We start from the raw sequence: 14,404 nt of genomic DNA on the forward strand, positions 1-14,404 counted from the left end.
ACCCACCTTTCACTGCTCTCTCTTTTCCACATTCTCCTCTCCTCATTTTCTCCATTTTGCTTCCTTTTCTGGTCAGTCTGTAGCAGAGACTGGGAGAGGGAGGCCTGTTGAGACACTACTGCAATGGCCCAGGCCTCGGGTCCAGGTGAAACAGGCAGGTGAGAGGAGAGAGGATGGCAAAGTCCTGAGCTTTTTCAGTTGGAGTGTACCAGAGACCCTCCTGCACCGCTGTGAGCAGGTCTGGTCACAATGCATCCTTGACATGTGGTCTGCTACATTTTGTTGAACCTTTCCTTGGATTTAAACGCTCACTACCTTCCAGGATGGTTGACTCTGTCTGCACTGCTTCCAAGTGTAGCTTTCCATCACTGTGACAAAACACCAGAGGAAATCAACTTAAAAGGGAGGAAAAGTTTATTTTGGCTCACGGTTTCAGAGGTTTTAATCCATTGACCCTATAGCTTTGGGCCTGTACTCATCATGGCAAAAGTTCATGGTGGAGGAGAACGTTATACTTCATGGTGGCTGGGAAGCAAAAGAGAGAAAGAGGAAGGGCCTAGGTTCCAATATTCTCTTCAAGGGCACACCCCCCAGCGACCTAACTTTCTCACACTAGGCCCCACTTACACTTCCTGAAGGTTCCGCTAACTTCCAATAGCATCATGGGTTTAGGACCAAGCCTTTAACACATAGGCATCTGGGAAACATTCTAGATTCAAATTATAGCTAATATAAGTCAATATACTACCACTAATATAAGTTGGTCTAATTAAATTGAAATCCTTTTGGGGACCACCCAGAACAAGACACATAAGTCGTCCACATGGAAGGACTCATCTATGTTTCCACTATTTGACAATTTTCCGTCCTCTCTGCATTTGACACCATTGACATTCAAGCTCTCTGGGTTTCTGCATCAAACATCTTTGTGACTTGCAAAGAGTTGGTGCTCAGCTCCAGAACATCTCTCACCTTTCAGATTGGTAGAAGCATCCTATTTGCTTTAACTCTTTCTCATACAATGTGGTTTCCAAATCTTTCTCTATAGCCTGTTTCAACTTGTCCATAGTCAGCTAAAAATATGGCCCAGGAGTGAGAACAATGTTCTAACTGTGGTCTGGCTGCTGCAGACACAGCTCCAAGCTACCTCCTATGATCTGATCTGCTAGGATTCCTTCTCAATGATGCAGACCATTGTTGACTTTTTGGAAGTTTCTTTATGTAAAACCAGTTTAAGTTCTCAGTTATTTCCCAACAAGTGCTTCCCCATCTGAGCTTTGTACAACTGGCTTTTGAGTTAAAGAGAAGGGACAGAACACTTGACATTTGGGCTGTGTCTTTTTGTTGTTGTTGTTTCGTTTCTGGCATCAGCCTCCTTCTATTCAGTTGAGACTGGATATCTGATTTTCAACCTCTGGGTCACTTCCTCACTGTCTACACAACCTATTGTCAGGAAGAGCCTAAGACACTGGCTGGTCCACAGGAATGTTAGCTGTATCTGTAGCCACCTTGCTCTCACCTCCTCCCTTTCCATTTTGACTCTGTTGGATGTTCCTGGTCCTATTGCTCCCTGCTTCCTCAGAGTGTTTTCTCTTTCTCTCCCCCTACCGCCTCCCCTTATGTGTGGGTTCCTCAGAACCCACCACAACCTGACATCTGCCTTCATCACAGAGATGCCTCATCTCTGAACCACTCATAACTTCCTTGTTATTCCATTTTTGACAGTTTTCAGTCCTCTTTGCGTTTGACACCACTGGCACCCAAGCTCCCTGGGTTCCTGCATCAAGCCCTCCTGCCTCCCTGGAGCTCTTCGCAAGCCTGTCTTGTCCTCTGCCCATCTCTCCAGTGTTCCTCTCCGGTGCTCCCAGGTGCCATCTCGGCCCCTCTGCTCTCTCACTGAGAATTCCCATCATTCTCTTCCTCATTACCCTCCAAATGCTGGTGCAGCAGAGCTTTGATCTTCCACTTAGATCTCCTTCCTGAACTCTCAGGCCCCACAGCTCAGCCTCTGACCTCCGATCCTCAAGCATGTGTTCCAACTCTGTGTGTCTGTAGAGAATTAATTAGCCCTCTGCCTTTTCCTGCCCCACCCCACCTGCCCTTCCTTCACCTCCATCTCATTTCTGTGTTGCTGAATGGTGCTAATGACAATTTATGTTCCCTGTTCTGGACCTCAAGCTCATCTTCCTTCCTCCCTTTCTCACTTTCTTCAGGCCTCAGTTGCCCTGCGCTGTTGGGTCCTCTCCACCCCTCCCTCTACCCTCCCCTCTTCCTAGGTGGAACACGAGCCTTCCGTGTCTTTTTCCTTTACCCCTCACCTGGTCTTCTTCCAATGCCTTCTCTTAACTTCCAGCCACACCACATGTTTCTACACCCGAAGCCCAAACAAATTATTTCTCTGCTTGAAACCCACCATCACTCACCACAACCTAAAGGATTAAGTCTGTGCTTCTTAGCAGGATACACAAGACCATTTAGACCCAGTTTCCTTCTTAACTTCAGGCCCATCTTCCAGGAATCCCCTTTCCTAATACCCCTGTGCAGACTTCATCCCTGGGCTCCCTGTTTGCACAAAGCTCTCCCTCAGGCCCTTGGCACCTGCTGCTCCCTCTGAGTTCTTGGCTTGGCTAACCCTGCTCACCCTCTAAGATTCACACCAGGTGTTCTGTTCTCCAACCCAGCACTCCTCACTTGGTGGATGTTCATCATCTGCCTGTCTCTTCACTGTGTGCCCTTTGAGAGCAGAGGTTTTTACTTCTCCACCCTTAGTGCTTGGCACAGAGCCATGACAGACAGCACGCATTTCCCTCCTGGTGCTAAATACATTGGGAATGTTTTATATATTTATTCCTCTATTTTCCCCAACTAGCCTGTAAGCTCTTTAGGATTAGGAATATACCCTGTCCTTGTCCTTGTTTATCCTTGTCTTTCCAGCTCCTATACCTGCACTTGATGGGCACTGGCATTATTGAGCTCCCTCTCTGTGGCAGTCACAGTGCTGATTGCCTCATGAATAACCTACCACTACTCACAGGCTATCTCTCTGGTGGACATCATGTCCATTCCACAAGGAAGAACACTGAGGCTCAAGAAGATTAAATTACATGACAAGGTCACAGTAAAAGCATCAGGACTTGCCCTCAAGTATTCCATTCCAAACCCCATTCTTCTCCACCAGAAAATTCCACCTCTTGTGGCTCCATGAACAAGAAGAAACCTTTAAGCTCTAAAGGTATAAACTAAATCCAAACCCAGTCTTTATCCCAGGCTACCTGCCAATCATCAATCTCAAGGGGAGAAAGGGATCCTAAGGGGTTTATTAAAATTGGGAGGGGTATCCCCACCAGGCTGGAGAGCTTGAGATGTCAAAACCATCTCTTTTTTTTTTTGGTACTGGGAATTGAACCCAGGGCCTTGTGCATCCTGGGCAAGTTCTCTCTAAGTGAACTACATCCCCAGCCTCCAAAGCCATCTTTTTTAAAAAAAATAACTTTATTTTATTTGTTTATTTTATTTTTTAAAATGTGGTGCTGAGGATTGAACCCAGTGCCTCACACATGCGAAGCTACAACCCCAGACCTTCCATAGTTATCTTTAAGCAAAAAAGACAGCTGTTATTCTGCCTCAAGCCTATTCAAGTTTTAGAGTCAAGTAGGAAGACCCTTCCCTTCAGAATTAGGTGAGGATAAGAAGAAGCAGAATTGCTGAGTAACCCCATCTAAAATAAAATCTGAGAAAGCTTCCAGGGACTCGAAAGAATCAAGAAATGCAGGCTCAATGTAAGTTATCAAGGAACCTCTCATGTTTGTGGATCCACATATCTATACCCATATTTCTGATTCCCTTGGTTTTCTAGAGTGATCAAAAGTTAAGCTGAGCATGGTGGTGCATGCCTGTAATACCAGTGGCATAGGAGGCTGACACAGGAGAATCATGAGTTCAAAGCCAGCCTCAGCAACTTACCAAGGCCCCTATGCAACTCAGTGAGACCCTGCCTCTAAATAAAATACAAAAAAAAGGGCTGGGAGTGTGGCTCAGTGGTTAAGCGCCCCTGGCATTCACTCCCCAGTACAAAAAAAAAAAAAAAAAAGTTGGAGGCACCAAATAGAAAGAATTCTAAATAGGTGTTTGATACAAGGGGAAGAAGAGAGTTTGAAATTTTTACCATCTCACTGTGCAGCCAGGTCTAGGGAGAAGAGTCCCTAAGCAATGCACTATGTGATGGTAGCTCCTGAAGGAGAGAAAGGGAGGTGGCCTTCATGGGGCTGGTAGAATGGAAGGAAATGAGACTCTGGAGTTTTTCAGAAAAGATTTTGGCCAGAGAAGTTAAATATTGACAATTTCCCTTCCTTCCCCAAAAGTAACCTATCCCAGGTAGACCTCAGTCTCTGAACTGACATGAATCCCAACTAGGACCCAATGGCTACTGACCTTGGCAGCAATGGAATGGCCATGGCACCTGAATGTGGCTTCCAAACTGGGCCAGTAGGTCCATTTCTCTTTCTGCAGCTGAAGAATAATGCAGGTGTTTCCCTGGGGGAACCGCAGCTCTGTGTCTGAGTTCATCCTTCTGGGCTTCTCCAGGGATTCCCGAACTAATGTCATCCTCTTCAGTCTCTTCCTCTCCCTCTACCTCTCCACACTCCTGGGCAATGGACTCATTGTCACCTTGATCCACCTGGACTCCCGCCTCTACACACCCATGTACTTCTTCCTCAGTGTCCTTTCCCTGCTGGACATGAGCTATGTCACCACCACTGTGCCCCAGATGTTGGTGCATCTGGTCTGCCACAAGAAGACCATTTCCTATGTTGGGTGTGTGGCCCAGATGTACGTCTTTCTGGTGTTGGGCATCACTGAGGGATGGCTGTTCTCTGTCATGGCCTATGATAGGTATGTGGCCATCTGCTATCCACTCAGGTTCAAGGTTATCATGAGCCCATGGCTGTGTGGGGCAATGGTCATCTTTTGTGGACTGTGGGGTGTCAGCTGTTCTCTAGTCTACACTGTCTTCACCATGCGCCTGCCCTACTGTGGCCCCAATGAGATCAACCACTCCTTCTGTGAGGTGCCTGCTGTTCTAAAGTTGGCCTGTGCAGACACATCCCTCAATGACAGAGTAGATTTCATCATATATCTATATCTTCATTGCAATTCTAAGGATTGGTTCCACCCAAGGGCGGATCAAGGCCTTCTCCACCTGTGCATCCCATATCACTGTGGTCACCATGTTCTGTGGACCCACCATGTTTATGTACTTGAACCCTGCGGCTAATACTTCCCCAGAACAGGACAAGAAACTGGCTCTGTTCTACAATGTCATCTCTGCCTTCCTCAACCCCATCATCTACCGCCTCAGAAACAAGATGTAAAGAGGGCTTTCCTCAAAGTAACAGGCTGGGGCAGGGTCTCTGAGAAAGGCCACTGGAACACAGATGGCTACATCCAGGCCTGAAAGAAGAGTGTCTATGGCCCTTCTGCCATATCCAAAAAGCAGACAGGCAAGAATCATTCATAAGTGGTTAGAAAACTGAGGTGCAGAGGCAGGTACAAGTTATGGTCATGCTGATGGCTCTAGATAATAGGCTACCCTCAAACATTAAGGGTACACACCTCCAGACAGACTGCAAAGCATGACATGTGATCGATTCTTTTCTCGTTTCTTAGGAGCATCGAAGGGTCTGGCACAAATGTAGCATCATTATTTAAGTAAACTCAGGATGGCTGGGACAAGATGACTCAGAGGACCCCAGATCAGTAACTTTCTTTCTCAGTCAGGAGAAAGACTAGATTTAAAGAAACATAGAAGAAAGGAAAAGTAACCTTAGGAATAGGACTGAAGGGTTGGTCACTGTCCATTCAGCACTGTCTAGGGGAGTTTGGGCCCCAGGATACAGGATTCATCCTGTCCCTGGGGAGGTGAGCCACTGCTGTGGGCAAGAGATATTTTGAGGGATCTCTCAGTATGCAGATGAAATATTACCTAAACTACATCATAGTGTTTAAGAGCCAGACTCTTTGGTGTCTGTAGAATTGGAATGACGATAACAATAGCAGACTAACACCTTATAGGGCTGTCGTGATAGGTGAAGTTCTTACACATTGAATGCTCCATATAAACATGGCAACTCTTTCTATTCTAATGTCCTTTCCTAACACCACAGTTACCAAGCAGACATCTGAGACCCTTTCATCCGAGAGTAAATGGCTATTCTGCTCTTGGAGAAGGGCTAGCTAACGCTATCATTACAAATGACAGAGCTGGCATTTGTTTACACTCCAGTCTGCTGTGGATTTGGTTAGCTTGGATCCGGCCCTCCCCCAAAAGCTCATGAACTTGGTCAGCAAAACTATGAGAAAATTACTACAGGCCCTCAAGATATAGCTTAAAGAGGTTCTGGGCCGGGGAGGCGGCCAGCGGGCTGGGGCCACGCGATGTCTCATGGATCGGGGCTCGTCCGCACCACGTGCAGCAGCGGCGGCGCGCTGGGACCCGGGGTGGGCGCGAGCCAGCCCTCGGAGGGGCTGCTGGACACCGTCTACCCCCGCACCCAGGGGGCCCTGCTCAAAGTGGCGCAGATGGTCACTCTGCTGATCGCCTTCATCTGTGTGCGGAGCTCCGTGTGGATCGACTACAGTGCCTTCAGCTACTTTGAAGTCACCATTTGTGACTTGATCATGATCCTGGCCTTTTACCTGGTCCACCTCTTCCGCTTCTACTGAGTGCTCACCTGCATCAGCTGGCCCCTGTCGGAACTTCTGCACTATGTCATCGGTACCCTGCTCCTCCTCATTGCCTCCATCGTGGCAGCGTCCAGGAGTTACAGCCAGAGCGGACTGGTAGCCGGAGCGATCTTTGGTTTCCTGGCTACCTTTCTGTGCTTGGCAAGCGTGTGGCTGTCCTACAAGATCTCGTGTGTAACCCAGTCAACAGATGCAGCTGTTTGACAAGGCCTCAGCCTCGGGTGCCTCAAAAGGATCTGCAGGACGTGGGCCTGGCAGACAGGAGGACCAGTGACCCCAGGCACGGCTTCTGGACTGTTCCTATGCCAAAGTCGCAAGCAGGCTAATAGACACCAGGAAGGCTCCCCTGGCCTCCAGCTTCCCCAAGACACCAGGACTCAGCGCCTGGGCTGGCCAGAGCCTCTGTCTCCAGTCTTCCCTGGAGAACTTTCCTCCCCTTCTGGGAAAGGAAGCAGCTCCAAGGGCAGCCTGTCTCTCCTGCCTGCTTTTAGCAGCACCTCAGGTACTGAACTCGACGGTGGGCTCCCAGGTCTGCTTCTCCTTCATGTTCCTCGGGGGAGCGAAGATGCCTTAATCCTCATAAAAATAAAGCCACCTCCTAATTTATCTAGCCTGTCAATCTGATCTTGAAGATGCCCTTAAGGTGACATGCCTGCACAAACACTAGGTGGTCAGCCTGTTGTCTCCCTCCCTCTCCTCTCTCTGCCTTTGTTACGGTTGTGTGTGTGTGTGTGTGTGTGTGTGTGTGTGCACGCTTGTGTGTTTTTAAATAAAATATTAGCCAAGTGCAAAAAAAAAAAAAAAAGAGGTTCTGATGGCAACCAGCCAGCGCCCTGGGAGATATCATCATTAATATTCCACTTTAAAGCTTTTAATTAACATTTATTCAAATGTGAGCTGGGTAATCATTGGATACTTGAGTCAAGAGGTTGCTGAGAGGGTGGTAGCTGGTGGTGGTCATGATGGTGGTGGCTTCCCTTACCAATGCCAAAACCATTCACCCATGGCTTCAGCCCTCAGGGTCCCTTGCACCTTGGACAAGGCACATAGAATCTTAGGAAATTTTACTGACTGCACAGTTTATCATTCCTTCCATGGCAGGCAACACTCTAGTGAAGATTAACTTGAAAAGAGAAGCTTTCCCTCCCTAGTTAAGTTGCCAATTTAGCGTAGAGAATCTACATTTCAAGTTTGCTCATACATCCATTTGTTCTACCTGGTTGGTGGTTTCTACCCTCCCTAAGTCTGAAAATATATCTGCCTAAGTAGAGGATGCACGTGCTTTGGCTATATGGTGATTTAGGGAGCAAGAGAGAACAATATCACAGTGAAGACATCCCTTCTCATTTCTAGATGCCAATACGGAGCTTAGCAATGAAGGAGGTAGGTCAATTAAATTCCTTCCTCAAATTGCAGCTGTTACCCTGCTTGCTTATTGAGTCTTGGCTAAATTTCAAATTTTCCACAAAGAAAATAAATGAGATCACACTAATAATTGCATTAAAATATTGGAAGATCATTTACATGAAAAAAAATTCTAAATGTGTGAGGGACACACAGTTGTAACTACTTTTAAGAGAGACTTATCTTGGCATTTTGCAAACTAGATGTTAGTTTTAGACTATCAAGTTTGCTCATACATACAGTATCCAAATAAAATATATTTTGAACTAGTCAACATATTTTAGTTAGGGAAATAATGAATTGTTTTGAGACATCTTACATTTGACTATCATTCTAATAATACAGTCCAAAATAGTCCTTTAATACACAAACTCCGTCATTAATGACCTATTGCCAATAAAAGTTTTTATATTGCTTTGCTGAGGCAGGAAGATCACAAGTTCAAAGCCAGCCACAGCAATTTAGTGAGTCCCTAAGCAACTTAGTGAAACCCTATGTCAAGAATAAAAACAAAAAATAAAAAAGGGCTGTGGATATGGCTCAGTGGTCAAGTGCCCCTGGGTTCAATCCCTGGCACTGCCCACTCCCCCTACCCCCAAAACAACAACAACCACAACAACAACTTTGTTTTGGACAAATGTACAAAAATCTACAAATGAACAAGTGAAGATACTGAGTCCCTATAATCATTGATCCTGTAAAAGTTGAGAAGTTTCCAACATCATTTGTGGGAAGTGATTTCCTTTGTCAGAAGAACCTAAGGAAACAACAACCAGTTACTACTACCAAGTGGGACATCACATCGTATAAATATAAAATCAAGATTCTCCTCAGGAATCAAAATGTCCAATGCAAAAAAAAAAAAAAAAAGAAAAGAGAAGCTTTCTCAAGGGGCTCTCCCCACCTTTATAGAATCCCCTCCAAATTTTACCCTCACATTTTCTATTGCCAGAGGAGAAAAAGAGACAGAAGTTCCTAGCTAATCCTAGTTGGCATTCCCACATCCTTAGGACTAGCCTAGACGTTTTCTGCTCCAAACTTGGTTTTTCAAACTTTTCAACGTTCAAATCACCCAGTGGACACAAATGACAGGTCATCCAAGGAAATGCTGCTGTGGAGAAACTCGGTCAGACTCTGGCTTTGAATACAAAGGAAACTTAAAAACCCTTCATAGTTCACCTCTTTAAGGTCAGAATTATTGAACCTTTATCAACCGATAGTCTTCAGTCTTCAAAGAATGAAGGATGGATCCAATGAAGGTGATAGAGAATTGGTACAAGCAGAGGTCAGTGAAGGTAGTTTGAACTCAGTAAGGAAAGTACTGATGATTGTGGTGTTGGTGAGAGTTATGATAATTATTCTTGGTATAAGATGAATATTTGGCTTTGCATTTCACAGCTAGGTATAGAGCAATTTCTGAGCACACTTGAGGAAGTAGTGAGGAAGAGGGCCTCAGGGAGATGCTAGGGACAGGAGAGAGAGAGAGAGAGAGAGAGAGAGAGAGAGAGAGAGAGAGAGAGAGAGAGAGAGAGAGACCTGGAAGGACCTATGTAGAAATACAGTTTAATTCAACCAGCCCCCAAGTTATAAGAGAAAGAGTAGTGGAAATATCTAGGTGTTGATGTGCTATCCTGCTACATCAAGATTGGACCAGGTGGTACACTGGGAAGACATGGCAGGATAAAGGTATGTAATTAAGCCAGAGAAAGATACAATGGGAGTTGAGGATGAATGGGAACTGGGGGAATTGCTAGTGAGACACAGAGAATTTAGACTTCAGAGCAGGAAGTGTTCTTAGGAAAAGGGCCACCCAAGGATGCTGCACCTGGGGGAAATTCAGATTTGGGTAAAGAGATAAAGAAAGCATTCAGTGCAGAAAGTTTTGAATGTGCCTTAATTTTAGGAAAGGGATTTCTTTTTCAGCTGTGCAAATATATAACTTTATTTTTATATCCATAATTTTTCTTGAGACTCCCTCCACAAACACAAGTCAGTGCACAATGAGCTCAGTCCAACCAGATCGTGCTCCACCAACCAGATTGTTCTCAGTCAATTCATGGTTCCTCATGCCTTTCCTTTGGCCTAAGTTCCAAAGGAAGGAAGAAGGTGGGAGGTGAGGTGTGGGCTAAGGCTCTTGTGTGCCCAGGATGGTCTCCACACAGTGTCCTTCCAGCAGTCCATCTTGGGTCATAGCACCTCTTCTCTATGGCTTCTATGTAAATGCCCAAATCACAGGAAAGGGATTTCATAGAGAACCTTCAAGAAAAGGAGACCAAGCTCAACTTGTGAGAGAATATATGGGATGGAGTCCTAGCGAGGATATGCTGGGTGATAATGGTAAGAGATGAGCAGAGGTGACAGTCTGGAGTCCCAGCTCCCTGTTTCTGGCCATAGGACTTTGAATATGACCCCTAATTCCCGTGAGTATTCGTTTTCTCAGTTTCTGGTTTTTCAGTAAAATCCAGATAATGATACTTTAAAACATTAGAGAAACTGCATCCCTTTGGGTCCAATCAGGAGACACAAAGGACCCAGAGGCGAAATAAGGAAAAGGTAACATAAACAAGTATCAACTATGAATGAATGGGACCCAAGGGACAAGAGAGAGGGGCTGAGGAAGGACAGACTTGGGAGGGGTTAGACCTCATTAGAGGAGGTGTGGTTCAAGCACTGAATTGCAGAGGAATTAGCTGGTGAGCCAGGCCCCAGAGGACAGGCAAACTAACCAGGGGGCAGGCCATCAGCAAGCAGGGCTAGGGACAAACAGCTGGGTGCTGGCTGCCACAGGGAGCACAAGGTCTTCACAGTGTGTGGGCCTTACAGAAAGAATGACGTCTATGTGGGACACTACACGCTTCAGTCCCCATGGGAGGGCTTGCTGAATGAGTCCACCAAGGAGCAGCACGCAGGCCACTCTGGGACTAGCTGAGGGGCCAGGCAGGTGCCTGGCTGGGGTGGAGCTCGGGTTTCCATGTTGAGAGGGTGGCCAAGACCTGAGGGACAAGGTTGCTGGGCATTCTGAGCCTGTGGCCCAGGCTGGAAATGGACAGAGACTCCCTGGTAATTCATTATCCCTGACTTCCATTCCTCATGGATCACTCTGCTCATCCCCTCATGAGCTGACCCTCCCACTTGCCCGCCTTTCCCCAATTCTCCCGTTTGTCATCTAAACCTTCACCTGCTCTGCTGCTGTCTGAGGGCAGGGTCCCCATCCACACTCCTGCACTCTCCCCTGTTTCTCCCACCTCCTTTCCAGCCATGGGCTCCTAAAGCCACTCCCACACAGGAGGTTCTCACCCTAAAACTGCACCACTTCTCCAACCAGAATCTCACACTCTCATTGCATTGAGCACAAAGTACACCATTCCCAGAGGGCTTTTGGGACCTGGCCTCTGCCTGACTCCTGAATTTGTCTCTCCTGTCCTGCTCACTGCCAGGACCACAAGAACCTTCCTCCTGTTCCCCAGACCATGCAACTCCTTTCCTCACGTGGGGCCTCTGAACCTGGCTTACCCTTCACTGAAAGTCCTCCTCCTGCTCCTTCCTTGCCCGACCCCTTCTCACCCACAGGTATCAGCTAAATCTCAACTCCAAGCCCTTACTTGTCTACTCTGGGTGAGTAGGTTTCTGTCCTCCATTTTCTCTACCACAGAAAGCTGTTTGTTTTCTAAAGAATTCTGCAACCTCATTTTCTAGTAACTGACCTTGATTTCTCTATTAAGTTTTTGTTCCACTGATAGAAATAATATGAATCTTCTTGGGGCAACCCTCTGTTATTAGTCAACTCAGGCTAATAACACCATAACTAGCTGGGCTTAAATAACAGAGGTTTATTTTCTGGAAGCTGAAAATCTGAGTTCAGGGTGTCAGCCCCGTCAGGTTCTGGTGGGGGCTCTCTTTCTGGACTGTTGATGGCCCCGTTCTCACTGTGTTCCCCTGTGACAGGGGGACAGAGAGGAGGGCGAGGAGGGAGGGTGAGAGCGAAAGCATTCTTCTGGTGTCTCTTCTTATAAGGACACAGATCCTATCAGATTAGGGATCCACCCTTATGACTTCATTTAACCTTAATTATTTCCTTATTCCAGATCCAGTCCCATGGGGTGTGAGAGCTTCACCATATGAATTTAGGGGGAAGATATTTCAGTCTCCAGCATCCTCCCTCTCTCCCTGACTCCAAGCCCTGGAGAACTTAACAGGTGCTGAGGTCCACGGTGTTGGATGGCTGTGGAATGATGGGGATCCTGGCCCTTTGTGTCTATCAGCCACCGAGAGAACCTCATTCCACTGAGATCATCAGTTCTCATCAGACATTGTGGCATCTTCTTGGGTTGCAGAAATAAAATTTCATGACTATAAATCTCTGCATATCTTTCTGTGAGTCTTCAGAGTTCTGGAACTAAGCATGTCTGCCCATTGCCATGTAACTTTGTTACTTCTCTGTAGAGAAAATACTTCCATCCCTTTGCCATCAGCCTTGATCACATGACTTGCTTGGGATGTGTGCAGTCATTTCTGAGAAGCTTTAATAGTCATCACATGCTTTGTCCATTATGTCTTCCCTTTGTCTTGGAATAGCATGTTCCACTTTAAGGGCTCCTCCTTATGAGGTGATCTGAGACTGCAGAGAACTGCAGCCTATAACTAACATGGAACTGAGCAAGAAATGAATGTTTGCTGTTGTAAACCAGAGATTACTGAGCTGTTTGTTACTTCACCACAGGTAGGAAATTAATCAGGACACCCACGTTGGTTTCATGAACATTTGTTCCACTAAGCAAGTTCTATACTTATTCAAATGCACAAAGTGGGTTGCAGGTATTATAGATGCTCTCTCTTTCTTTAGCATTGGACATTCTATCCCAACCTTCTCCTGGGTCCCACTTCACCAGGCCACCCTACCACGTCCCATTACCTTAAGAAAAGCCCTCTTAATGTCCTTATTTCTCAGACTGTAGACCATGGGATTGAGCAGGGCTGTGAAGACATTGTAGAAGAGGGAGATTTGCTTGTCTTGCTCTGGAGAGTAGCTGGAGTTGGGCCTCGTGTAGATGTAAGTCACTGGAGCATAGAAGAGTGTGACCACAGTCAGGTGGGAGGCACAGGTGGAAAAAGCCTTGCAGCGGCCCTGGGTGGACTTGATCTTGAGAATGGCCAGGGTGATACGAATGTAGGAGGCCAGAATGAGGGAGAGTGGGGTGACCACCACAAAGACACTGATGATCAGGTCCACCATGTCAATGAGCTGGGTGTCCGTGCAAGCCAAGTTCCGTACGGAGGGCCCTTCACAGAAGTAGTGGTTGATCCTATTAGGCCCACAGTATGGCAGCCTCATAGTGAGGAAGGTATGGACCAGAGAGAAGAGGAAACCACAGGCCCATGTCCCAGCTGCCAACTGTGTGCACAGTCTCCAGTTGAGAATGATGGTATAACGCAGAGGATAGCAAATGGCCACATAGCGGTCATAAGCCATGACTACAAAGAAGATGTACTCGGTCAGTCCCAGAGCACAAAACACATACATCTGCAGCCAACAGCCAGCAAAGGAGATGGTCCGAGAGTGAGCCAGAAGGTGCACCAACATCTGGGGCACGGTGGTGGTGATGTAGCTGGTATCCAGCACCGAGAGGACACAGAGGAAGAAGTACATGGGAGTGTGGAGATGAGGGTCCAGGCAGATCAGGGCAACGATGAGCCCATTGCCCAGCACTGAGCTCAGGTAGAGGAGAAGGAAGACAAAGAAAAGGACCCTGTTGGACATGGGGTCACTGGAGAAGCCAAGCAGCACAAATTCAGAAACCCAGCTTTGGTTTTTCTCCGGAAGCATCCCCATGGTGGGGCCTATAAGAAAATCACATTGATCGACATGTCATCTAAAGTATGGTAGCTCACAAGAATGCCACCTATAAAAGCAGAAAGTGAAGATTTTTATTCCTGCCTGCAATTCTGTCTCTAGGTAATCTTGGACAAGTTACTTAACCTCTCAGAGCCTCAGACTCTTCATCTATAAGATGTGGCTAATAAACATCTTCATGGATTTTATCAGGAGTAGAGACAATGTATATGAAGCAACTAATGAAGACTTAAAATACTGAATAAGGGCTGGGGTTGTGGCTCAGCGGTAGACTGCTCACCTTGCATGTGCGAGACCCTGGGTTTGATCCTCAGCACCACATAAAAATAAAATAAAGATGTTGTGTCCATCTACAACTAAAAAATAAATAAAATAAAATATTAAAAAAAGAAACACTGAATAAGA

At 46.5% G+C, this 14,404-nt stretch overlaps 1 protein-coding gene and 2 pseudogenes across 1 annotated transcript; 2 read left to right on the top strand and 1 right to left on the bottom strand.

Moving 5' to 3' along the window:
• Positions 1–4,519: 4,519 nt before the first annotated feature.
• LOC144368563 (olfactory receptor 2G3-like) lies at positions 4,520–5,455 on the top strand (annotated as a pseudogene).
• A 980-nt stretch (positions 5,456–6,435) lies between these two features.
• Positions 6,436–7,446, top strand: LOC144367708 (CKLF-like MARVEL transmembrane domain-containing protein 7 pseudogene; annotated as a pseudogene).
• Positions 7,447–13,030: 5,584 nt separating this feature from the next.
• LOC144367709 (olfactory receptor 2A12-like) lies at positions 13,031–13,978 on the bottom strand. Its single transcript, XM_078024907.1, has one exon. It carries the CDS (start codon positions 13,976–13,978, stop codon positions 13,031–13,033), a length of 948 nt encoding a protein of 315 aa, XP_077881033.1.
• Positions 13,979–14,404: the final 426 nt, after the last annotated feature.

This window comes from Ictidomys tridecemlineatus, chromosome 11 (assembly GCF_052094955.1).
Source record: "Ictidomys tridecemlineatus isolate mIctTri1 chromosome 11, mIctTri1.hap1, whole genome shotgun sequence".
Taxonomy (NCBI): domain Eukaryota; kingdom Metazoa; phylum Chordata; class Mammalia; order Rodentia; family Sciuridae; genus Ictidomys; species Ictidomys tridecemlineatus.

What these genes read in the sequence shown, in the direction of transcription:
- LOC144367709 (XM_078024907.1), bottom strand. Translation starts at nt 13,978, where the DNA reads ATGGGGATGCTTCCGGAGAAAAACCAAAGCTGGGTTTCTGAATTTGTG.